The 24084-nt window shown below is 40.0% G+C and overlaps 1 protein-coding gene across 32 annotated transcripts in view; it reads left to right on the forward strand.

Annotated features, from left to right (window-relative positions):
* Nucleotides 1–22706, forward strand: part of dst (dystonin) — a 114896-nt gene extending 92190 nt beyond the window's left edge. For 17 of the 32 annotated variants that reach the window (XM_047811989.1, XM_047812003.1, XM_047811993.1 and 14 more), the window contains 37 exons: nt 167–408; nt 637–843; nt 1112–1231; nt 1334–1441; nt 1524–1742; nt 1953–2156; nt 2843–3074; nt 3153–3379; nt 3685–3807; nt 4009–4110; nt 4544–4645; nt 5009–5182; nt 5267–5422; nt 5643–5840; nt 6462–6590; nt 7022–7192; nt 8071–8226; nt 8331–8537; nt 9154–9273; nt 9864–10033; nt 10251–10410; nt 11853–12047; nt 12387–12515; nt 13043–13186; nt 13507–13695; nt 13812–13941; nt 14117–14280; nt 14368–14530; nt 14702–14856; nt 14945–15019; nt 15447–15464; nt 17578–17695; nt 18116–18223; nt 19330–19520; nt 19912–20022; nt 20793–20916; nt 21641–22706. In XM_047811989.1, coding sequence (XP_047667945.1) covers nt 167–408; nt 637–843; nt 1112–1231; nt 1334–1441; nt 1524–1742; nt 1953–2156; nt 2843–3074; nt 3153–3379; nt 3685–3807; nt 4009–4110; nt 4544–4645; nt 5009–5182; nt 5267–5422; nt 5643–5840; nt 6462–6590; nt 7022–7192; nt 8071–8226; nt 8331–8537; nt 9154–9273; nt 9864–10033; nt 10251–10410; nt 11853–12047; nt 12387–12515; nt 13043–13186; nt 13507–13695; nt 13812–13941; nt 14117–14280; nt 14368–14530; nt 14702–14856; nt 14945–15019; nt 15447–15464; nt 17578–17695; nt 18116–18223; nt 19330–19520; nt 19912–20022; nt 20793–20916; nt 21641–21897 — 5798 coding nt within the window. In that variant the 3' untranslated portion in view covers nt 21898–22706. The remainder of the gene's footprint in view (nt 1–166; nt 409–636; nt 844–1111; nt 1232–1333; nt 1442–1523; nt 1743–1952; nt 2157–2842; nt 3075–3152; nt 3380–3684; nt 3808–4008; nt 4111–4543; nt 4646–5008; nt 5183–5266; nt 5423–5642; nt 5841–6461; nt 6591–7021; nt 7193–8070; nt 8227–8330; nt 8538–9153; nt 9274–9863; nt 10034–10250; nt 10411–11852; nt 12048–12386; nt 12516–13042; nt 13187–13506; nt 13696–13811; nt 13942–14116; nt 14281–14367; nt 14531–14701; nt 14857–14944; nt 15020–15446; nt 15465–17577; nt 17696–18115; nt 18224–19329; nt 19521–19911; nt 20023–20792; nt 20917–21640) is intronic. The other 15 variants (XM_047812001.1, XM_047812007.1, XM_047812018.1 and 12 more) reach the window with 6 other exon arrangements.
* The last annotated feature ends 1378 nt before the right edge of the window (nt 22707–24084 follow it).

The following is a 24084-nucleotide window of genomic DNA, read 5'->3' on the forward strand; positions in this document are numbered from 1 at the left end:
ATTTAGGGAGATTTTTATTTAGCTGAATTCTGTGAGTAAACATGTATTTTTGGAAGAAGTCTCTAGTGCCAGGGCTTTGAAGCTGTAAATAAGCTTGTATAGAACATTGTGCTTTTAATATACTGTATACGTAATTCAATTTTCAAAGCCCTTCCCTTTATTGCAGGTGATGAAGTTGTTGTCATTCAGGGCAAACTGGATGGAATAAAGACAAGATATGCTGACATAAGCACAATGAGCAGTGATGTAATGAAGACCCTGGACAAGGCTCTGTCTCTGGCCAACCAGGTACAACACACGCATGAGGATCTGCACATCTGGTTGGAGAAAGTGGAGTCTGAATTGGCCACGTTTGGAGCTCAGGAACCAGTGGGAGAGCAACTCACTCAGGTGCAAGAGAGGCAGAAAGTGAGTACTCTTGCTAAAGAGGAAGGAACGCTAGATTAGATTAAGTCTGAATGTAACTGAGGATGACACTTATTCGTTATTTGCCTTTGGGATTTACTGTTGTAGATTGTGTTTATCAAAGCTCTTAGGTTTGAGTGTGCAATGCAGTATAAAAGCTTGAGTGTGAATCAGTACAAGTATACATTACAGACCTGTAGAGCATTTATATTTACTGTGTTTCATACCCAGACATTACTGAAGGAGGTTCAAGCACGCAAGTCATTAGTAGATACACTGAATGAAGTTAGCAGTGCTCTTCTAGAACTGGTGCCATGGCGTGCCCGAGAGGGGCTTGACAAACTGATCACAGAAGACAATGAGCGCTACAGGTCAGCAAGTGATGCCATCTCTCAGCATGTGGACCAGACTGGAGCTGCCATCTTAAAATCACAGCAGGTAAAGTGCTGCAAAAATGTAAATGCTAACAAAATATACCATGTCCAGCAGATTACTAGATGCCTGTTGTATTTGCCACAAGGACAGCAATTAAGAAAACCAATGACTGGACAGGGTGATTGTAGTGTAGCAGCCAGAAGCTTTTAATGGGCACTCATTTTTAAATATGATGTGCATTTTTACAGTAAAAATTCCATGAAGATGCCCCATGATTACTTCTGCATTGTTTTTCTAATAATGTCTAATGCTTTTGGGTTCTGCTGTTCAGTTTGAGCAGGCTGCAGACACTGAATTAGCCTGGCTGACTGAAGCAGAAAAGAAGTTGTCGTCTCTAGGGGACATCAAGCTGGAGGTAGAAAAGACCGCAGCTCAGCTGCAGGCTCAAAAGGTCAGTCTGATGCCTTTGGGTCATTAGGGGTGTATTCACATAAATAGCAAATTTGTGTATGTGAGGCACATTCCATCAACAGAATTGCTCTCTGTGTTAAAGGGCTTCTCCATGGACATTATGAGACATAAAGATGCTGTGGATGATCTCACTAAGACGGGAGAGGCAATAATGAACAGCAAAGATAAGAATGAGAAACTGTCTCTGAAGGTAAAAAATAAAATTAATGTCAATAAATACAACCATAGTGTACAAACTACTTTTTTGGGTATGTGATGAATGTCTTGTGCAGGCTAAGATCCAGGCCCTCATGGAGAAATACAACTCTGTGAGTCAGTTGAACTCAGAACGCTGTCTGCAGCTGGAGAGAGTGCATTCTCTGGCTTGCCAGTTCTGGGAGACCTATGAAGAGCTGTGGCCATGGCTGCAGGAGACACGGGCCAACTTCACCCAGCTCCCTTCTCCTGCCATTGAGTACGAGACTCTCAGACAGCAACAGGAGGAACTGCGTGTAAGAAATTTCTGAAGACCTCAAGATATTAAGTTAAATCCTTAGTTTTATTATTTACTTTTAAATTGTACACAACTAAATTTTAGTTCATGTTAAGAATAACACGATGAAGAAAGGTCTTTTTAAAGGCGGCCTCAGATTAGACCTGACATCAGTAGGCTTTTCAGTATCTTTCAGTAATATTTTTTTTTTTTTTTTTTTTGCGTTTAGCAACTGAGGGAACTGATTGCAGAGCATAAGCCTCACATAGACAAGATGAACAAAACAGGTCCTCAGCTGGTCGAGATCAGTCCACTGGAGGGTGAGCCCATCAGGGAGAAATTCCAGGTCATAGACAAGTTGTATGCACAGCTTAAAGCAGATGTGAAGCATCGAGCTGCTGCCCTTGATGAGGCCATCTCTCAGTCTACACAGGTTTGTGTTGAGTCTTTACTACTGCTTTCCTTTGTAGCTTCATTATTAAAACAGCAATCTAGAACTCCTTGTAACTGACACTTTTTTTCATTTTCTTACATGTGGTGCCCAGCTTTATTTAAGTCAGCCATATGACAAGGAGCATTATTTAATGATACATATAGGTTGATTAATGCCATGTTCTCAATGTGGAGCTCTGGAAAATTGAGAATGCCTATTTTAATGAGTTAAATGCCTCAATTTTTGTTTGCTTTTGTCAGAATGTCTCCAAAACAGTTGCTGTTAATCTTATCTGTAATAAGTTTCACTAAGTTCTTTCATGTCCAAAATCAATGGTGACAGCTTGGTAATGAAGCATGCAATGTGAACCCTTTGATAGAAGTAAATCTTTAAACACTATGTAGCCTGTTTTTTTTTAGCAACAAAGGATATATCAGTCATGACCTCACTGATACGACCAGGAGGAAATGTGAGGCCTGATACAATTTCCACTAAGAAACTTCCTTCCAAATAGATGTTTAACATGCCTACATGTGATTACCTGCTGTAGTGAAAGGTTTCTTGATTGGTTCCGTTGAAAGACTTAACCACTATGTGATTTCCCTACTGCTTATGGCTTCAGCAATAGTATGTTCTAACTGGTGTTTGGACGTTTGCTCTTTTAATGTTGCCATTTTTTCTCCTAGTTCCATGATAAGATTGACCCCATGTTGGAGTCTCTGAATCGTATAGCGGAGCGTTTGCGTCAGCCACCCTCCATCTCTGTGGAAGTGGAAAAGATTCGTGAGCAGATTTCTGAGAACAAAGCAGTGAATATGGACTTGGAGAAACTGCAACCATCTTATGAAACTTTGAAGCAGAGAGGCGAGGAAATGATCACTCGCTCAGAGGGCGCAGACAAGGACCTGTCGGCCAAAGGTAAGCATTTAGTTTTAAAATATAAAACAACACTAACAATCTGCAGTCAGCTAAAGGCAAGCATTTGTTTATTCAAAGCGGTACAAGACAAACTGGATCAGATGGTGTTTGTGTGGAGTGACATCCATGCTCTGCTGGAGGAGAGGGAGGCTAAACTTCTGGATGTGATGGACCTGGCTGAGAAGTTCTGGTGTGAACACTGTGCTCTCATCATTACGATCAAAGACACACAGGACTTGCTCAAAGACCTGGAAGACCCTGGAGTCGACCCCTCTGTTGTTAAACAGCAACAGGAGTCTGTAGAGGTCAATAAGCATTTACATCTTGTTCCACAAAATGTAGAGCTTAGATTAAAAGCATTCATTCTAAAAGTCAAACAGTTATTAAATGTAATAATTCTATTACTTGGTTCAGTGTCTGATGAAAAGAAAGAATCCATACTAGTGAGATGCAAATATATCAATTGAAATTCAGTATCAATTATCCTGGTATAATGGAGCATCCTTTGTTAATGAACAAAGTATGCATGTGTTTATATTTAAAAGGAAGTAGTCTGTTTATGATTTCTTATTTCATGTGATTTTCTCATGGTGAACTTTACTGACTAAAGGCTTACCGAGAGGAGATTGACGGTCTTCAGGACGAACTGAATGTGGTCCAGAATCTCGGGGCAGAGCTGATGACAGCCTGCGGAGAACCAGACAAACCTGTGATTAAAAAGAGCATTGATGAGGTAACATCAGTAAAACTATATAAAGAAGCATACAAATGCAGAAAGGTTGTCAATGTGTCTACATCTGTGTTTCAGCACCTCACATTCACTTTCAGTAATACTACATAATAAATGACCATGGCCTATAATTAGGATATTTTTAAATTGTGTCATATTTGTTAATCCTGCTTAGAAAGTGTGTTCATCTGCTCTGCTCGCTAGGTGAACATGGCATGGGAAACTCTGAATAAGTCATGGAAAGAACGAGTGGACAGACTGGAGGAGGCCATGCAAGCTGCTGTACAGTTCCAGGATGGTCTTCAGGTACAGTGTTCCACACAATTTCTCTGTAAGCTTTTTCCACAAGCATTGAAGTATTCAAAATCTAGATACTGTGTGGCATTAAAGTAAAACCTATTAGAATAAATACACAATAAATAAATACGAAAAATGCAACAAATTTTCCTATTTATTACAAAGGTTTCCTACTTAAGGCAATTGATTTAGTTTAAAGGACTTTGAGAACCCCTGTTTGAATTTGACTAGTATTTACTCAAAAGCTGTTTTGAGAAAAAAGCTGACATGACATGGGAAAGTCATGCCATTACATATTGTACTGCGGACTCACTTGAAGAGGTTAAGGCTCAATTCAGTTTTCCCACGCTCTATTATTGTAGCTTCTGAACTGAGGTTACAGTGCAACCTGAGTTTGCATTGTGGTAATACACATCATTAACAGTTCATTCTTTCGCTACAGGGCATGTTTGACTGGGTGGATATTTTGGCGAGTAAACTGGATTCCATGTCACCTGTCGGCACAGACCTGGAAACTGTGAAACAGCAGATTGATGAACTCAAGGTATTCCTTTACCATTTTATATGGACGTTAAACCCTCAACACACCGGCCTAGTATTATTGGTCATGTGTGGTTTATACAGATCAAAGCATGTAAACATGTGTCCGTGATCACACCCACCCATGGATTGTCTTTTTTGTTTGATAAATGCAGTGAGCATACAGGCCAAATACCAGCTGTGTTTATCCAGTCGACTCTCATGCTCTCCTAGAAGTAGTTCAAAGATGTATTGTCTAGTGAGAGTTGAACAAACCTAAACCCTCTCTTTAGCGCCGCGCTACTGGCATGCCCATATTTTTATGGACTATTCAGTGAAGAGATGTTGAACATGCATCGCATTTTCCTCAATGTTTGTATTTCCACAGGAGTTCAAAGGTGAGACCTACCAGCTTCAGATTGAAATGGAGAGGCTGAATCACCAGGCAGGACTGCTGCTGAAAAAAGTACTGGAGGAAGAAGACCGCATTGCCATTCAGGAGCCTATGAATGAACTCAAAATGCTTTGGGAGGACCTTGACGACAAGGTCATCAACAGACAGGTAAGGCTTCTCTTACATAAAAAGGTGTTTATGCACTCGGTCTCTGGATCTTTACTGATCATGGATGTCTCATCTATTTTACAGCACAAGCTGGAGGGAGCCTTGCTGGCTTTAGGGCAGTTCCAGCATGCCCTGGATGAGCTTTTGGCCTGGCTGACTAATACAGAAGAGCTGCTTAGTGGACAGAAGAAAAGCAGTGGCGACCCCAAAGCTATTGAGATAGAGCTAGCCAAACACCATGTAAGTTCATTCAAAATATAAAATTTATATTTATATGTAATTAAAATGTAATGTAGTCTGTGGGTATATTTATGTAACATGAAATTACCACACAGCCACCAGACAACAAATGTTTATCATTATGGATCACTTTGGGTTTTTTTTTTTGCCATGAAATCTGCCTTTTATTTTAAATAAATTGTTTGTGATCTACGATATAAATGTCATTGTTCTTCAACAGGTGCTGCATAACGATGTATTGGCCCATAAGACGACAGTGGAGGCAGTCAACAAAGCAGGCAGAGATTTGGTTGAGTCCAGTGAAGGAGAGGAGGCATGTGGCCTGCAGAGCAAGCTGGAAAACCTTAACCAACGTTGGACAAGCATCCTAGAGAAAACTGAGCAGAGGAAGCAGCTTTTAGACAGTGCCTTACTCCAGGTACTACTCAGACACTCCGATTAGCTTAATGGCAGCCTCATTATAGCCACTGTCTATAATTTAATAGAATCAAACGTAACCGAGACACACCCATTGGTTTTAGCCAAATTCTGCTTTCTTCACAATTTTCACACAACGTCTGTGTAGTACTTGGTACTCTGTCTGAATACTGTGCACAATTTTGGTATTTACTGCGCTCTTAACACTTAAGTGGTTTAGCAGCTTTTAGGATTTTCCAGCATCATGTTTTGTTTATTTTTTTGTTTTCATTGTAACAGCAGTTTTGTAAGAGTTTTGATGTAGTTCTTCTGTTCTGAGAGCTGATCACGTCAGCTTTTATATTAATGCCTTATTAGCTGATCTATTAATACATTATCAGTAAAGAAATGTCAATTTAGACTGTATATAAATACTGTGAACACAGATACGGTGCAAAAAATTATATATGTGATTAATGCTGGCCCAGACGATATTGTCATAGCTCACAAACTTGCCTTTTTATTCATCCTAGATTAAAATAAAAACATCCATTTTAATTTAAACTTCTTCATGCTTAAAAACCTGCACTAATGGGAATAATGCGGACTCCATTGTTATGAACTTGGCTGTATTGTGTTGTAGGCCCAAGGTTTCCATGGGGAGATTGAAGATATGCAACAATGGTTGAAAGACACAGAATGTCAGCTGTTAGCATCAAAAGCAGTTGGAGGCCTACCAGACACGGCCCGCGAGCAGCTTAACACCCATCTGGTATGTATTTAAAACTCCAAAAGGCCTGCTGCTGATGGCAAGCTTTAACACATTTTATCACACCCTGTTCAGAGCTTTTTTGGTGAATAGCAATTTAGATTGCACTTTTTTTTAGAGGCTTTAATAAAGCTAGACATAAAGGAGGGTATATTCAGAACATATGTTTATTGGGGCTTTAGTCCAGATTGTACAACATTGTACTTTTAATTCCTTCTTGATGAAACGGCTGATATATAATAAGTAGTTCCATAGACAGGCAACACGGGCAAACGTTTAGCTTCAACTTGCACCAATATGGAAAAATTTAGTATTCCAAAAATTAGCCCAACTCTGTGATAACATTTATCTTATCTCTTTTGTTAGTATTAGTATTCTCTGTTGTCCTTTCTCTTTATCTGTCTCTAAAAACATTTTCTTTTGTGTATGTGTAGGAGTTGTGTAGGGCAATGGAGGTGAAGGAAGAACTCTACCAGAAGCTCATTCACAGAGATCAGCAGCTGAAAGCCATGACCCCGGAGAACCAGGACAGTGGTACTGAGCAGGACCTCCTCAACCTTCGAGAAAAGTGGGAATGTGTGCAGTCCAAAGTGTCTGAGAGAAGGGTGAGGGCTGCTTTAAAAAAATCACTTGGTCCCATGAAGGAAAGGATGTGAATTGTGATGATGTCAGAGTGACTGTGGTTAGAAGGTGTGGGAGTAGCTGTGCATAAAAGCTGGATGAAACATAATGCTCTGTGGAGTGTGTCATGTGCCAGTGCTTATTAAGAGCTGTGTCACACCTTGAAGAAAAATATAGATTGGTTTGGTTCAGACATGTTCTTAACCCAGTTCTAATGCTATCAGATTTAAAACCTGACTTCTGAACACAAAATAGAAGGCATTGTTTTACAACATATATTTATATGTTAAATAACACACACACACACACACACACACACACGTGTATATACATATATATATATATATATATATATATATATATATATATATACACACACACACACAAACACACACGTGTGTGTATATATATATATATATATATATATATATATATATATATATATATATATATATATATATATATATATATATATATAATATTTATTTCAAGGTATTTTCGTGAGAGCAGATTTGGCCTTGACTTTTTCAGAAAGGCTCAGTGAAGCCATTTATTTAATATTGTTAAAGGTTTTCCAAGGCTCTTCAGCTTTCGCATTAGAAAGCTGCTGTGTACCAGATGCACCGTGTGAGTCACACTATTGAATATTGAATCAAAGGGCAATGTTTTTGTGCCTGCAGGGGAAATGTTTCTTCTACACATCCTCTTTTATTTGTCATTATAGCACTGAGAGATCAACACTTCCTCTCCCTGTTCAATCACAAGCAGATCTTGATGCTATTTTGGCTGTGCTGATATAATTATGGTTTGAATAAGTAAATCATGGTGTGCGCATCTGTGTGTGTGTGTTTGTTGTATCTAGGTAAAACTGGAAGAGGCATTAGCGATGGCCACAGATTTTCATAATTCTCTGCAGGACTTCATTAACTGGCTGACTCAAGCAGAGCAGACCCTCAACATGGGCTCTCCAGCCTCTCTCATTCTTGAAACTATCTTGTTCCAGATAGATGAACATAAGGTGTCTAAATCTAATCTCTTTGACTGTTTTATTTGATACATTATTTTATTTACCAGACGTTTTATGTTTTTACATAAAATAAAATAATGCATGTTTCTCTGCAGATCTTTGCAACTGAGGTCAACTCACACCGGGATCAGATCATTGAGCTGGATAAGACAGGCACCCACTTGAAATACTTCAGCCAGAAGCAGGATGTGGTTCTGATTAAAAACCTGCTCCTAAGTGTACAAAGCCGCTGGGACAAAGTAGTGCAACGTTCGGTGGAGCGAGGACGCCTGCTGGATGATGCGAGGAAGCGTGCAAAGCAGGTGTGGACCTAAACAGTGTCAAAAAAGTTCAAAAGTCTTTTAAAACTATTTTGTTAGTTACTATTATTTTACCATAAGTACAGGGTGAAATGCATTTCATGTGGAAATGTGTGATTGTACTTAGTCCCTAGTTCCTTGTTGTCTTACATAGCTTTATGTCTTTATGTTGCACCAGGGACCTGGAGAAACATTGTTTAATTTCACTATGTACAGAACCAGCCATATATGGTTTAAATGATAATAAAGAACTTCTTGACTTTGAGAGTCAATCAGAACACATACATACTGTATATAGTAATAAATGCTGCCTATTCAGACAGAAGTAATACGAGAGTTAAAATTTTACTGCCATTATGCTGCAAGTTTCAGGCAAAAGCTGGCCAAAGGGCATGGTCTTTCTTGCTTCAGAGCTCGTCTTTAACCTGTTTGTTTTCAGCATGATGGATGCACATTAAACATACATACATACAACTAGCTAATCAGCACTCAGATACTTTGGTGTCTGTTCAGTGGTGCACTCTACCCCAGAATGAGGTTCACCTTGAACATGAACTAGTTACAGTATCCCATAAACAAAATGAATGCAATAAAGCTAAACATTCTATTTTTCCTGCAGTTCCATGAGAGCTGGGCCAAGCTGATGGAGTGGCTGGAGGAGTCCGAGAGAGCTCTGGACTCAGAACTGGAGATCGCTAATGACCCAGACAAGATCAAAATGCAGCTAGCTCAGCACAAGGTGACTGAAACTCACCACACCGTCTCACTTTGTAAACCACTAATTACACACTTCCCAGAATCCTGCTGAACTTCTACACCTTTGTGTTTCTCAACCATATCCGTTTATACGTTTGTAATGAAGTAGTTAACTACCATCCTGAGTTTCATTAATCACGACATAAACCAGCTGCACTCTCTCATCTCAGTTGGCCGTGTTACTTCCTGTGCTGGAATCCATCTCGTATACTGACATGACGAGATCACAATGGAATATTATCATATTGACTGCACATGCCTTTTCCCCTTATAACCAGTAAAATCATTGACAGCAACAGTATTTGAATCAGTAGCCAATATTAATGCAATATTCTTTCTAGGGAAAAATGACTGTGTGCTTTAAAAAGTAGCATGACTCAGGGTTGTTGACAGTAGAGGAGACATCACAGTGCCATGTAATTAACAGCTCAGCAGTGTGGTCTCCACAGATCCCTTAGCGCTCTGCTGTGCTATCTATCTCTAGTCCAGTCCTCCTATCAAACTGCTGGTTTCACTATATGTGTCCTTGAGGCTAAATGTTAACCCAGGCTGAATGTTCACTGGCTCTTATAGGATTTCCAGAAGGCCCTGGGTGCCAAGCATTCTGTTTACGACACAACCAGCCGCACTGGCCGGGCCTTGAAGGACAAAACCTCACTCCAGGATGACAACCAGAAATTGGACGGCATGATTTGTGAGCTAAGAGACAAATGGGACACGATTTGTGGCAAGTCTGTAGAAAGGTAGGTTTATTTATTCTAAGCTGAGTAATATTCACTGATTTAACATTATATTTTCAGATTTTCTGGGAGGTGAAATGTAGTGAAACTAAAAGATAATTAAATGGATTTATTGTAACGGAATTGAGCATTTTTTATCTATAAAAGATTCCTATTCCTATTTGTAAATAATTTTCAATGGAAAATGCAGTGTTTGACTTCAGCTGTTGTTTTCTCAAAGGCAGAACAAGCTGGAGGAGGCTCTATTGTTCTCAGGCCAGTTCACTGATGCTCTTCAGGCTCTGATTGACTGGCTTTATAAAATAGAGCCGCAGCTGGCAGAGGACCAGCCTGTGCACGGAGACATTGATTTGGTGCTGAACCTCATAGACAGCCACAAGGTACAGCTGGCCCTCTGACTGTGTACTTTACTGTGAAGCACAACTGAGGGATCTCTCAACTAGTCTAAATAGGACCCATAACTGCATTGCATATCTGCTTAAATATTTGTTAGACTTAATATCACACCTCAATAGACTAGTTTCGAAATATACTTTCATGTTCTTCTATTTTTGGGCCTTCTTGATTCTGTTATGGTTTGAGTGTCAGTTTTCTTTCCCTCTGCTACTTGTCCAAGTTTGTCACTGGTTTCAATTAGACAGCATAGCTTAATCACTGAACAAAACTTCATCTCCATTTTTCATTCCCCCTTTAAAAGTGCCTCTTTTGGCCTGTCTGCTTAAAGGTTGTGCGGCTCAACGAAGGGACTTGGGCACAGATTACTGAATCTGCAGTGTGTTTATAAACGCCTCTTTCATTTTTCTCCTAATCAGTGATGATTAAATCACTTGTTTTCTGGATCAGACTAAAACTTGAGAGACAGAATCGGGTTCACGTTCCTGTTGGGGTTGGAATGAAATTCAGACTGAAACCGATACTTTTGGCTTGTTTGCTATTTGATTTGGTTTCATAATGCACATTTCATACTCCACAATTGCGTGAACCAAAAAGCAACCATAAAATGTTGGCTAAGAACCGCAAGCTATAGCGACTAGGAATTTTTTTTCATTTTATTTCTCTTTTCTTCCATTGGTCCAGACATTCAGAACAGATGGTATTTCTGTCACTTGGCCCATTTTCACAGGTGAAATATGACTAACTGCTTGTGGACACCTGACTATCACACCCAAATGTGGACCTTTTGTATAAGTGGAACTAAGGAGACAAACATGCTCCAGTCTCCTTGTTCACAAATCAAGGTTCATAAATGACATGTTTTGTTAATGTTGTAGATAAGTAACTCAAGAAGATATGCTTAAAAAGAAAATACTGTGCTGTACTGTGATTATGTGCTTATGTTGCTGAGGTGTTTTTTTTCTGTTCCCACACCGTACTCCCCACAGGAACATAGTCCGGGGGTTGTTTTTTTTCTCCTCCCTTCCCTCATGTTATGTTGTATTTCGTTTTCAATCCCCTGTCTTTCTGTCCTGTCCCCCCCTTGTCATATTGTATGTATTGTATGTATGGACAGGTTCATGGCTAATTTCGCTGGTACAGTCCAGTGACAATAAATGCTACTACTACTACTACTGGTGTGATGGTCAGGTGGCCACATACATTTGGCCATGTATTGTAAAATACACATCATTCTTGTCTCCATTCCTGCAGTCTGGTCATTAAATGGGGTGAATTGCTTTCTCACAGCAATCTAACCTCACTGAGACCATCTTCCTCAGAAGAAAACATAGCTAGAGTAATAGACTCACAATGTAAACGTTGCATATGTGGAATCACCCTAAAACTGTATTGTGTAAGTGTTTGTGTGTGTGTTCACCTCTTACAGGTGTTTCAAAAGGAGCTTGGAAAGAGGACAGGCTCTGTCCAGGCTCTGAAACGTTCAGCACGTGAGCTGATCGAGAACAGACATGATGACTCTTCCTGGGTCAAAGTACAGATGCAGGAGCTGAGTTTGCGCTGGGAGACTGTGTGCTCTCTCTCTGTGCTCAAACAGACACGGCTGGAACAAGCTCTGTGTCAGGTACACAATCACACCACATTACAATTCAGCCAAGTCACATTCTGTCTTGATCGTAAATTCAGACTGTTCTTTTTTTTTTTTCTTCTTCTTCTTTTTTTTTTTGTATATGCATTAAACTTATTTTGGCTCAATTTTTTTGAACAGCATACTCTAAATGACAAGGACTTGACTTTATAGCTATTAAACAAAGATGATTTGATTCCTTGTCATATTTACCTTTCATTCGATCCATGTGCTCGCTTCCCAAATCTGTGAGGGTATTTTATGTATCATTTCTTAGACATGAATCGATGAGCTATAAATATATATTTTAAAATAAAAGCCATCTGTTCTTTTCAGGCAGAGGAGTTTCACTCGACAGTTCATATACTGCTGGAGTGGTTGGCTGAAGCAGAACAGAGCTTACGTTTCCATGGGTCTCTGCCTGAGGATGAAGAAGCCCTGCGTGGCCTGATTGAACTGCACAAAGCAAGTTGCACCACAAGGCCCACATACACATCACTGCCTTATAATTCTTATAGATCTGCAATGATCTGACTTTAAATCAAACTAAAGAAAGGACACAAATTGCGGTCTACAGTAAATACAATTCTGTATCTAAGCTTTCAATGCAGACCTTCCCCCAAAGTGATCATTTCTTTTCATCTTATTTCATTAGCTCCTCTTGACATTTCCAAAACTGCGCTATAAGTTTTACATTGTTATCTGCTACCCCATCAGCGAAGCCAGTAGAGTAACATAAACCATACATGGCCACTCAAGCTGAATTAGAGCTGGCCAAAACAGGACTCAACCTCTAATAACACATATCCCTTGAGCATGATCTCATATCTGAACCAAGAATAATTTGTTCCACATAGTTTTCAACAGACATTATTCACACACACGGAAGGAGGGTGGATGGGAAAAGTCTCGCTGGAACATCTGTGTAAATTCTTATAGTTTTGTCTTTGGTGTTGCCCTTTGCCTAATGATAAGCACTATGATCCATGCAGGAATTCATGAAGAAGCTGGAAGAAAAGAGTGTGGCTCTGAGCAAAGCCATCAGCATGGGCGAAGACATCTTGGCTATCTGCCATCCAGACTCCATCACCACTGTGAAACACTGGAACACCATAATTAAAGCACGATTCGAGGAGGTGAGTCGTTCTACTCGACTCCGATTTCTACATTTTATTACTTATATGTGGTACAACTTATAGCATGTAGATTTTAGTCCCAGGTGATGTGTAGTACTGATTAACGACACAGTTAATGAAGTCGATGTACAGCTATATTACAGTTTGCAAATAAGTAATTCCATTAAGTAAGAGAAGAATAGTATAGAATAGTAGGTGTACTGTAGCTAAGAAAACAAGTTTTCCCCTTTATATTTAGTGTAAGCACACTTTTTGCTTAACATACATATCTTTATGTTATAAATTCAGCATCATTTATTTGTGTATTTGCTGCTGTTCAGGTCACAGCATGGGCACGGCAGCATCAGCAGAGGTTATCTAGTGCTCTGAGTGAGCTTATGGCTACACAAGAGCTGCTGGAGAATCTGCTGAGCTGGTTACATTGGGCAGAGACCACCGTCACAGAGAAAGACAAGGAGGCCCTGCCTCAGGAGATCGAAGAGATCAAAGCTCTCATCACTGAGCATCAGGTACCAGTGACGAGCACAAAAACGCTTCACCCACACCAATACAATTCAGTTCCTTCTACAGTGGAAAGCTATTTGCTGTTTTTCCGTTCGAAGCCTGATATGATTTTGCGTTTCAGACCTTCATGGAGGAGATGACCAGGAAACAACCAGATGTGGACAAAGTCACGAAAACTCATAAAAGGAAAGCCACAGCTGATGCACCAGTTCAGTCTCAGATTCCAGTATTGGAAAAAGGAAGAACATACCGTAGGTTTTGACATAAATCCTTAAACTATTTTTATGTTGTGTTTAGCACTAAATACAAAACTTACGTTTATGTGTTAGCTGAAATACCGGACTTCAAGAGCTGCATTTTCCTAATAAGAATGTGTAAATAAGGACAAGTTTGCTAATATCCTCTGTAAACCTCTGTGATAATCAGGAAAGAAATCCCAGGCCCAGGCCATGTATCCAGCAACAGTCCAGGCTCCAATAGAGACCAAGAACCCCAGAGTGAACCTGTTGATGAGTAAATGGCAGCAGGTCTGGCTTTTGGCACTGGACAGGAGAAGAAAACTCAACGATGCTCTGGACCGACTAGAGGAGGCAAGTTAGAACTGCATGCCTTGCCAAATAAGCTAAAGTCTACATGTGTTAAATGTGATTATAACCTCCTGTCCTACATCTCCCCAGCTGAAAGAGTTTGCCAACTTTGACTTTGATATCTGGAGGAAGCGCTACATGCGATGGATGAACCACAAGAAGTCTCGAGTCATGGACTTCTTTCGGCGTATGGATAAGGATCAGGATGGCAAAGTCACCAGGCAGGAGTTTATTGATGGGATTCTTTCTTCAAGTGAGTAACGTTTCCTTCACTAGTTCTAAGCTAAGTACTTAGCTTGAAGTCAGAGAGATACCATTTGTATTTGGGATTAGATATTCAATATTAGCTACGGTATGGTTGAGTTATTCCTTTCGTTCCTGAAAAACGGACCAGATTAATCATTCCTTTCTCCGCTCACTGTAGAGTTTCCCACCAGTCGACTGGAGATGAGTGCTGTAGCAGACATTTTTGATCGTGATGGTGACGGCTACATTGACTACTACGAGTTTGTTGCTGCTCTGCACCCAAACAAAGATGCCTACAAACCGCTTACTGATGCTGATAAGATAGAAGACGAGGTACAGTAAGCTTGCAATTCACTTTTTTTGTGACAATATATTTATTTATTTTTTATTTCTCCAATTTCTTATCTATTTTCTTTCTTAGGTAACACGCCAAGTGGCAAAGTGCAAGTGTCCTAAACGGTTCCAAGTTGAGCAGATTGGTGCGAACAAATACAGGGTAAGAAACCGATCATATTAAGATTGACATACCTAGTATAGAGCTCATACCTACTCCTTCTCAAATGTGAAGGCAATTCAAGCATGTATCCAAAGCAAGTCTAGTATCCTGCAGCGTAGTGTAAAAATGTGGAAAATTGGGAGAGTGCCACTGGCTTTTGTAGTTACTTCTTCAGACAGACTCAAGCAATCCTCATTGCTTTTTGCCAGAAGGAATGACTTCATAACATTCTCATGTGACGTTAAATTTTATACTTTTTAATGCGAGGGCAAGGCAGCTGCCAGAACACTTTTGACCCTTTACCTTCATTAGCAGTATTCTTGAACTGATCAAACACCAGTAAAAATATGGCATGTTGATAAATGCAATGTGCTGTTCAGGAAATGTTTTCTAATCGATGTCTTTTTTATTTTTCTCTGTTGTTCAGTTCTACCTCGGAAACCAGGTATACACACAGTGCTTCTTTAATCTTGTGATGCTGTGATTGCTTTTTTTTTTTTTCTTTTGCTTTCACTGATTTCCTGTCAAATACTTTTACCTGATTTGCACCTAGTCGTTACTGATCTCAGAAGCCGATAAGCAAACACTAGCTTTTTGTTTCGAACGCTCATTGTTGCAAACTTCATTGAATTTTCCTAAAGGTGGTGGGTGGGAAGGTGGTGGGTGAGAGAAATAGACAGAGAAAGAGACAGACAGGGAAACTGCTTAGCATTTTGTCCACCGGTTTACTCCTACCATACTGTAAATGGTGTGGATTACTGCTACAAATATTCCTCTCGGGTTCTCGGGTGTTCAACATTACCTTTAGTGATAATTAGTTTCAGATTAATGCCAGCATGAGCAGACTAGTTTAACCTGAGGTCAGCACCGAGTGGGAGTCCTCCATCTTGGATCCTAAGTTATGTAGGCAGAAAAGGAATGTTAGTCCTTTTTAGGAAGTTTTGACATGACCGTCGTGCCTATCTGCTTTTGAGTCACAGTGCATTTCTAACAACCTTTTTTCTCCCCCTCAGTATTTAAGTTGATTTGTGTTCATCTTCTAAGAACTTTGAAACATAACATTGGTGCTTGCTTTTTATTGCCTTCCCTAAATAATAACTAATACTTGTTTTTCTTTTTTTTGGGAAAAAAAAGGCTTTGAAAGATTGAAAATGCTGTTGTTGCCTTATTTTGGGAATATAACTTAACACAAATCACGGGCTACATGCTTTCTCGAGGTCCTGCTTCGTGAAGATGCACTGTAACTCAGCTGATTATTTTGGTGGAGTGTTGGGGGACTGGGAAATTCATGCAAACCTCATTTTTCCTTTGCTTGTGTTCAAGCCTTTTGTTTTCTGCTGTCATGTGCACCAGTTTGTTAAGTTATTGCTGTTCCATATCAACTGAAACAATTCTTTTGACAGTTTGGTCTGGTTCACTGCTTACATGATCCGTTAATCGTCGATGAGAGTATAACAAACAGGGACAATCAAAATCTAAACTCCCAACTGCACGTTGCTGTTTTGGAAAGCTGTATCCTGGTAAATGGTCATTTTTAAGCCGTTTGTTGTGCATCTTTTTTTTTTTTTATCAGTTCTTATCTGATCATGCTTCAAAACCCCATCTTCTATCTGCAATCACCAAATTCACCAAATAGTGACATTGAATCATTCCGGTTCTCACATTGAGAGAACAGAGGCCAAATTGAGGCTCAGCAAGAGGGTCATCACTGTGTGGGAGTGTGTTGATCATGTGGAGTGTTCGAGCGTGGAGTCCAGCCATCTTTCCATATTGTTTTTATTGTGTCATTGGAGCTTAGCCACATTGGTTCTGCATCAACGTGAACACACATTCTCTATTAGTATGGTGGTTTCTAGAAAGTGCAACCTTTTGTATTTATTGTTGATTTGTGGAAAGATTTCTGTTGGTTTATTATTTGTTTTGGAACAGAAAGCATGAAGCCATAACTTACTGTCTTGTGATCTACACCATGGCCATATCCAACTGGCAAACTTTTTGTTGTTGTTAAATAATCAGTAAACTTCTACTTACCCTCATTCTACTGTATAGACTGAAAAGCTATTTTTAGCACCCGAGTTGCTTCTCTGAAAGACTCACAATACTGCAGCACACTCTAGTGGTCATCAGCTTGACGCTTGTATCTGGAGGGGGAAAAAAAAACCTCAACCAAACATTCAAAATTCTTAAGCATAAATCCCAACGCTTAAATAGTAGATACATAGCCAAAAAAAAAAGGTTTGTCCCAGTTGGAGTGACCATTCATTTCTGTTCTTTGGAATGTTGTGTTTATGTCCAAAATAGTTTTCTCAGCTGGGCAACAAGTGCAAACAGGACATGTGTCTAAATCCTAAACTGAACACATCTAATTAATAATTGTAATCATTCATCACTACGTCTTCATTATCGTATACATAAATAACAATAGCTAAAAGAAGAGCTCAGAATTTCATTGAAATGTCCGGTTTGTGTTGTTTCTCAGTCTGTGGCTTTATGTCCGTGCTGTGTGACTTTCACACTGTGACTCGGTATTGACTCACTGCTCTCTGTCCCCTGCTCAGTTTGGAGACTCACAGCAGCTCAGGCTGGTGCGGATTCTGCGCAGCACTGTTATGGTGCGGGTGGGAGGAGGCTGGATGGCACTTGATGAGTTCCTAGTAAAGAACGACCCATGTAGAGGTAACGGAGGCCTGTGTTTCATTTTGATGTTTGTTTAAAAACATCCCTTGCTACATAAAAAGTGACACTGAAAGGACTTGGTAGTATATACGCACTGTTTATCCGTAGATTTCTTTTACTGACTTTGTATTATTATTATTATCTTCTTCATAAAAGAGTTTGAATGTATAGCCATGTACTGTACTAGTATTAGTAGCCACCTTTAATGTTTATAACCAGGTTATTTGTTCAGTTATAACACCGTGGCTGAGTCTTCTGCCTCTGCATTCTGGTTGGCTGTGTATGAAGTTCTGAAAGCTTGCGGTCATGTTCCTACAAAGCAGCTATCTCAGTATTCTACTCTGTCTTTCTCTACTGTTTTCCTGCTGAATATACCCAGTGTTTTCTTTGTGCTAAGAACCCAACTATCATTTCTTCTAGTTCATCACTACGGGAGTAAAATGTTGCGCTCGGAATCAAACTCGTCCATTACTCAGTCTCCTATAGGTTGGCAACTCTCACACTTTCTCTCCTTGCTCCATCCCAGTGGTATGTGTGCAAGTGTGTGTGTGTGTGTGTGTGCACCTGAGTGTTCCTGCTGGAGTGATGGTGTTCTCATTAACACTAATCCCATGCTACTCTCCCTTAGACATCTCTTGCATGCACTTGTTTGTTGCAGTGTATTTCCAGGCCAGTCTCTGCTCTCTCTCTCCATGCGTACGCTTTGTTTATTCCCAGCTCTTTCAATGCAGTGTGCTGGAAAATCTTACTTTCATCTTTGCTCTAAATTGGGCTTGATTTTCTGTGTATAAACATTATGATCAAAAAAATACAGCTAAAACTGGTTAGTCTTATTTAAGGATGCATCGATGCCATTTTTGTCAGACTGAGCGTATTTTTTTTTTAGCTTCTTAATACCGTTACTGATAAATTGCCAACTTAGTATTAAGCGATCAGGGTTGCTATGGAACATTTTATTTAGCACTGTTTACTTTGGTTGCCACAGTGTTTTATGTGCAAGATGTTACTCTATTTATAAACCCCATCTTGGGGATCATAAGGGAATAAGAATAGCGTCTCTGAGCATGGTTGTTAAAAATCCGTGCGATGAATTTCATTCACACGCAAAATGTAGTCCCGGGTGAGCAAAGGCGAAAGGAAGTGCATGTGTGTCAGTGTTCACAGAAACTAAATGAGTTACTGACGAAAGATGCTGTGGAAGCTCCTCTTGATATTTTTGCAGGACCTCTAAGTGAGTGTCATTCTGTATCTACTTGCCTCTAGTATCATGTACCAGAGCGCCCCCACCCACAAAAGTCTCAGTGTCAGTATTGATGCATCATCCATAGTGATAATTTACTAATCGCCAGCAGTAGGACATGGAAAGAGACGGTCATAAACAAGTTCAGTAGATTATACAGATTGCCCATATTTTTGTCATCACATGTCAGTGACGTGAAGCTGCATGCCAAGTGCTCACCAGACTCCTCATATCATTACAACACATTAGCTTCAAAATGAAGTGTTCATTTGGACCCATTCATGGAATGGGCAGCCGTTTGTCCAGTCTGTCTTACTGTCCATTCCATCCACTCCATATGAGCCGTGCATGTTCCTGATAGGCTGACTCCTTATTCTATTTGGACTCTATATAGCCAAAGGCAGGACCAATGTGGAGTTGCGAGAGAAGTTCATACTTCCAGAAGGCACCACTCAAGTGATGGCCAGCTTTCGCTACAGAGGTCGAAGGTCACGGCCGTCCTCGAGGGGTGCATCACCAAACAGGTCAAACTCAAGCCACAGCTGTCCTGCACATCCCAACCCTGCTGTGCCCGGTACACCGAAGGTGGGTGCAATTTGTTCTTGTTACTTTTAAAGAAAGCAGAACAGGGTCTTATGGTGTTTGTCTTACCCAGAAACCATTTCTCATCGTAAAAGTTTTATAAATTAATCAGCTAATGGGTTCATTTTTGTTCTCTCTACAAAACAAAGCTTCACCAGCTTATCTTTTATCTCTTAATAACAGCTAACTATTGTGCCAAAGAATTGAGAGGCACAATCCGGAAACACTTTGTAGAGTTAATTATATGTACAGCCTGGGAACTCAGGTCACATGGGGTTTTTGCATCCCATCACATACTCCGTTATACAGTACATCTTTTAAAAGATTTGGTTTCCCCTCTATTTTGAACCACTGTTTTAACTACATGTATTTGACAAAAAATTGTTCCTCACAGACTCTCCAACATTTAACCCGCAATTACGATAAACCCTGGCTGACAAACAGCAAATCAGCTACTCCCTTAAAGTCATCCGACTCTTTTGAGAGCCAGGGCTCATCTAATGAGGTATAGTGATTTAACAGGAGTGACGAACCATATTACTGGTCTAACAACCGTCACTAACTATTACTTTCCTACTGTATACCTTAACACTCTGTGTGTGGTTTCAGTCCGGTCTCTCACTCTTAGGCTTGCATTCAGATGTCGTAGCACTGAAATGGGCTGCTCTCTTAATATCAGTTCTTCTTTGTTCTTATTTCAGCTGGGCTGTTGCTCCTTAGAGTACTAAAAGTAAAATTATTCATTTTATACCACAGCACTGTTTAATTAGCCAATCTATTAGTGCTAAATAATTACATGACCTTTCCATGTCATTAAATACAATTATGAACAGTTAAAAAGTACAACGTGCTCCTTAATAAAAAACATTTTAATTATTGTTTAACGGCTGTGGTATAAGACTAATAAAGCACTTCAGGCCATGCTATTATTGGAAAAAAATCCACTTTGTCTCGGACCATATCATCATTATGTGGATTATTTTCCTATAACTCTAATTTCTTGCGTAACACCTTTGACTTGCTTGCTCTGTCATGTCTGTGCTTCCTGTAGTATAACTGAGGGTTGTTTTTTGTTCCCCTGATAGCAATGATGCAATTGTAATGTCATTTTTCATATCATTTTATTTAAAACATTTGAAAGACTTAAGTTATGTAAGTATTGGAGAGTTTCAGGGTTAAGGTCAACAGCAAGATCTGTAAAATCCTTCCTGGTGATAACTTCTAATCTGTTTTTTGTGGAAAAAAAACAAAACAAGAACCTTTTGTTTTCCACAGAGTACACCCATCCAAGGCAGCAGGCTCCGGCTGCCTGGCTATTTGTCAGGAAAAGGTTTCCAGTCTGGAGAGGAGGGAAGCCTGATAAACACTGCTATTCTGAAAGCAAGAAATCAGACTGCTGGTGAGTTAAACAATCCACCACTCGGTTGAGTTACTATAGACTTCCTGTCAGCTCAGAGCAGTCTACGCTCTCACACATACATCACTATGCAGAACACATTCTGCTGCTTGAGGTGAACACATGGCCAGTAAAGCGTGGTCCAGTGCAGAAAACCAGAGAAGCATCTCAGCGTGCACAAAACACTGAACCTACAACAGCAGCAGAGCACATTACGTTTCTCCTCCTTTCATCCAAGAAGAGGAATCTTAGACACAGCCTCAACCAGATGAAGCCCATGATAACCTCAGCGTCGTGCTCTTCTGCTGTTGTAGCATATCCAGCAGGTTTTGGTGTTTGTGCATGTTGAGCTGCTTCTCTGCTCACCAGCATTTGAGCAATAGTTACACTATATCCTTCCTTCCTGGCAGCTTGAACCCGTTTTCCTCTGTCTGCTCTTATCTACAAGGAATTTCCTCCTACAGAACTGTTGCTCATTCTGGGTAAACACCAGATTATCAGCAGTTTACATACTATTCACACCAGTGTATCTGGTACCAACATTCTGACTTTCCCCAGTTTGATGTGACCGCCATATAAATCTGTATCTACATCATTTTCTTTGCATTGTGCTGCTGCTACTGTACATGAATGTGTAGGTTTTCCTAATAAAAATGGAGTGCAGTATGTTATAATACAGCCTAAATGCACAAAGATTCAAAACACAACAATATTTGTCACCGTACAGGACTCGGCAAGATTCCCAGCAGACCCGGCAGTAAGGCAGGGAGCCGCGGAAGCAGCCGGCGAGGGAGCGACGCCTCTGACTTTGACATTTCCGATATCCAGTCTGTCTGCTCTGACATGTCAGAGACAGTGATGGACTCTGCAAGGCCACGCTCATCTCCACGCCAGCCTGGAGTTAAACCCTCCAAAATCCCTACGCCGCAGAGGAGGAGCAGGGCCAGCAGCAAACTAGCCAAAACCACCGCCACCAAGAGATAGTCAGCGGCTGGCTTCTCTCTCTTACAGCACTGTTCTGGGACACACTGGACAAAAACTGGACACCAGAAGACACTAAAAACAGCAAACTCTCCTTATTTAAAATAAGTTGTAAATTATAAAAGGAAAAAAAAAAGTGTAGCAAGATGTAAATTATTCCAAGGAGAACGAGGTGAAATATGTGGGATTGATGCTGTGTGAGTGGAACATGACAGTTTTGTGTACTTGTGTATTTTTAATTTCTGTGAATAATGTCGCATCAAATTTTATTTTATTTTATGGTATCGCTGCTACAACCTGAGAGGTTAGCAAGCAGTGGAAGGAGAAAAGGACTGTACATTGTGAAGCTAATTAACAGTTTTAACACAGTCTTGGATTGAGCTCCCGTTGAAAGCTGAATGTACTGTAAATCTCCACAAGCTTGCAAATAATATTAAGCCACTGCGTTTCACCAGGGCACTCTGACTATTTATTCATCTATTTAAAGTGCAATGATGTGTTGCTGAGAATGCATTTTAAAAGGCAATACAATAATAACTAATTGTAATCACTGCAAGTGCTAAAATATTACATGGCCTTCAAAATAACAACAAATAGAGTCCGTCATATCCACCTGCTACATAAAGTTTGAAATGCCTAATCCTATCATTGTGTGCCATTTAATCTTGACAGGAACCTTCCACTGTTCTAACTAGCAGATATTCATAAATGCATTCATGTCTGTGTACTGTATGACTCTGTGTCAGTGGATTACTCACATTTTTGTAATAAACCTGCTTGCAGAAAGCTCTGGCAGTATCGAAAAAGCAAAAGCCTGCTCCTTCTTACTGTACATCGGTAACCTAAAACGCGAACGTATCGTGTCGGATGGAAGCTGTAGTGTTTCTAGGAGGACGTTTTAATGAGTTATGAGACGTAAATTAAATTTTAGTGGACGTAAGAGAGGAAAATATATAGTGTCAGCATTCTGGTGCTTGGCAGAAAGCACACTGGCGGGAAAAAAGGGGGAACTTCCTGACTAAACCGTGCCAGATGGCCTCTGTGTTGTGTACCGGATTAACTGTATCAAGTGAAAGAATCCGTCTGTGGATCCGGATCACTGATACTGCACGCTAAGACACTGCATCTACAACACGTGTCTAAAACAACAGTATGAACCAAAAATATACTTCTTTTTAGATCATTAATAGTATAATGAAAGGAAGTTGCAGCAGAATTTACAAGCGTGTTCAAATTGTACTAAACTTTTACAGTACTTAATGAACGAGTGGACCACTGCCCCGTCATAAGCATTTATTTTATACCCATAGGGCTTTTTCCACATTTCTACAGCTTGGGTACATTTTGCAGGCAAAGATTGTATTCTAATAACAGAGGAATAAAATGAGAATATTGACTGCAGATTTATATGAGAACACCCAGAGCAGTGATAGTGAAAAACTGAGTGAACCAGCTTTTGAAAGCGTAAGTACAGTAAACCACTGAGGGGAAAAGGAAGTGGGACCTTACTTTAGTCTATTCAGTGACATTTCAATACGCACATGTACTCATAAAAATGCATTACAGTATGACATTAGAACAGTAATGTGTTAGCTATTTTAGTGTTTACTTAGATGTAGATTTAGCTTAGCATGAGAAATGGACTACTGTTTCTGTTAAAAACTAGGATGCCTCTTGTTTACTAGGAAAAACCACACAATTTGACAATACTGACCGACTTATTTTCCAGATTCTATTCCCACGTCTAGCCCCATGTTTCTCAGGACCTGCTGTAAACCTAATCCAGTGTTTAGTGAGTGAATAAATGAATGAAAGAAAGAAAGCCATATCTATCACTAAAATACATATACATTGTACGTCTCCATGCAGAAGTTACGCAGCAATCCCATACCTGACCACGTGCCTGAACGTCCTGCAGTTTTCGGTGGCGGTTGGAAACAGTAGAATGTGATTCACCTGAACCTGTAATAAAAGTCATGCATACAATAAAATGAGAACCAAGAATATGGATTTACATAAGATTGTTTGTTGGGGATGTGAATGTGGGTTTGATTGTATGTTTTTTGTCACAACTCAACCTCCCAATCATTTAGCACAATATGCTTCAATTCTACCATCACACACACACACACACACACACACACAGTCCACAGCATCCTGTTGTATGATTGAAACACACTGAATACAGAG

This window comes from Tachysurus fulvidraco, chromosome 4 (assembly GCF_022655615.1).
Source record: "Tachysurus fulvidraco isolate hzauxx_2018 chromosome 4, HZAU_PFXX_2.0, whole genome shotgun sequence".
In the NCBI taxonomy this organism is placed as follows: Eukaryota; Metazoa; Chordata; class Actinopteri; order Siluriformes; family Bagridae; genus Tachysurus; species Tachysurus fulvidraco.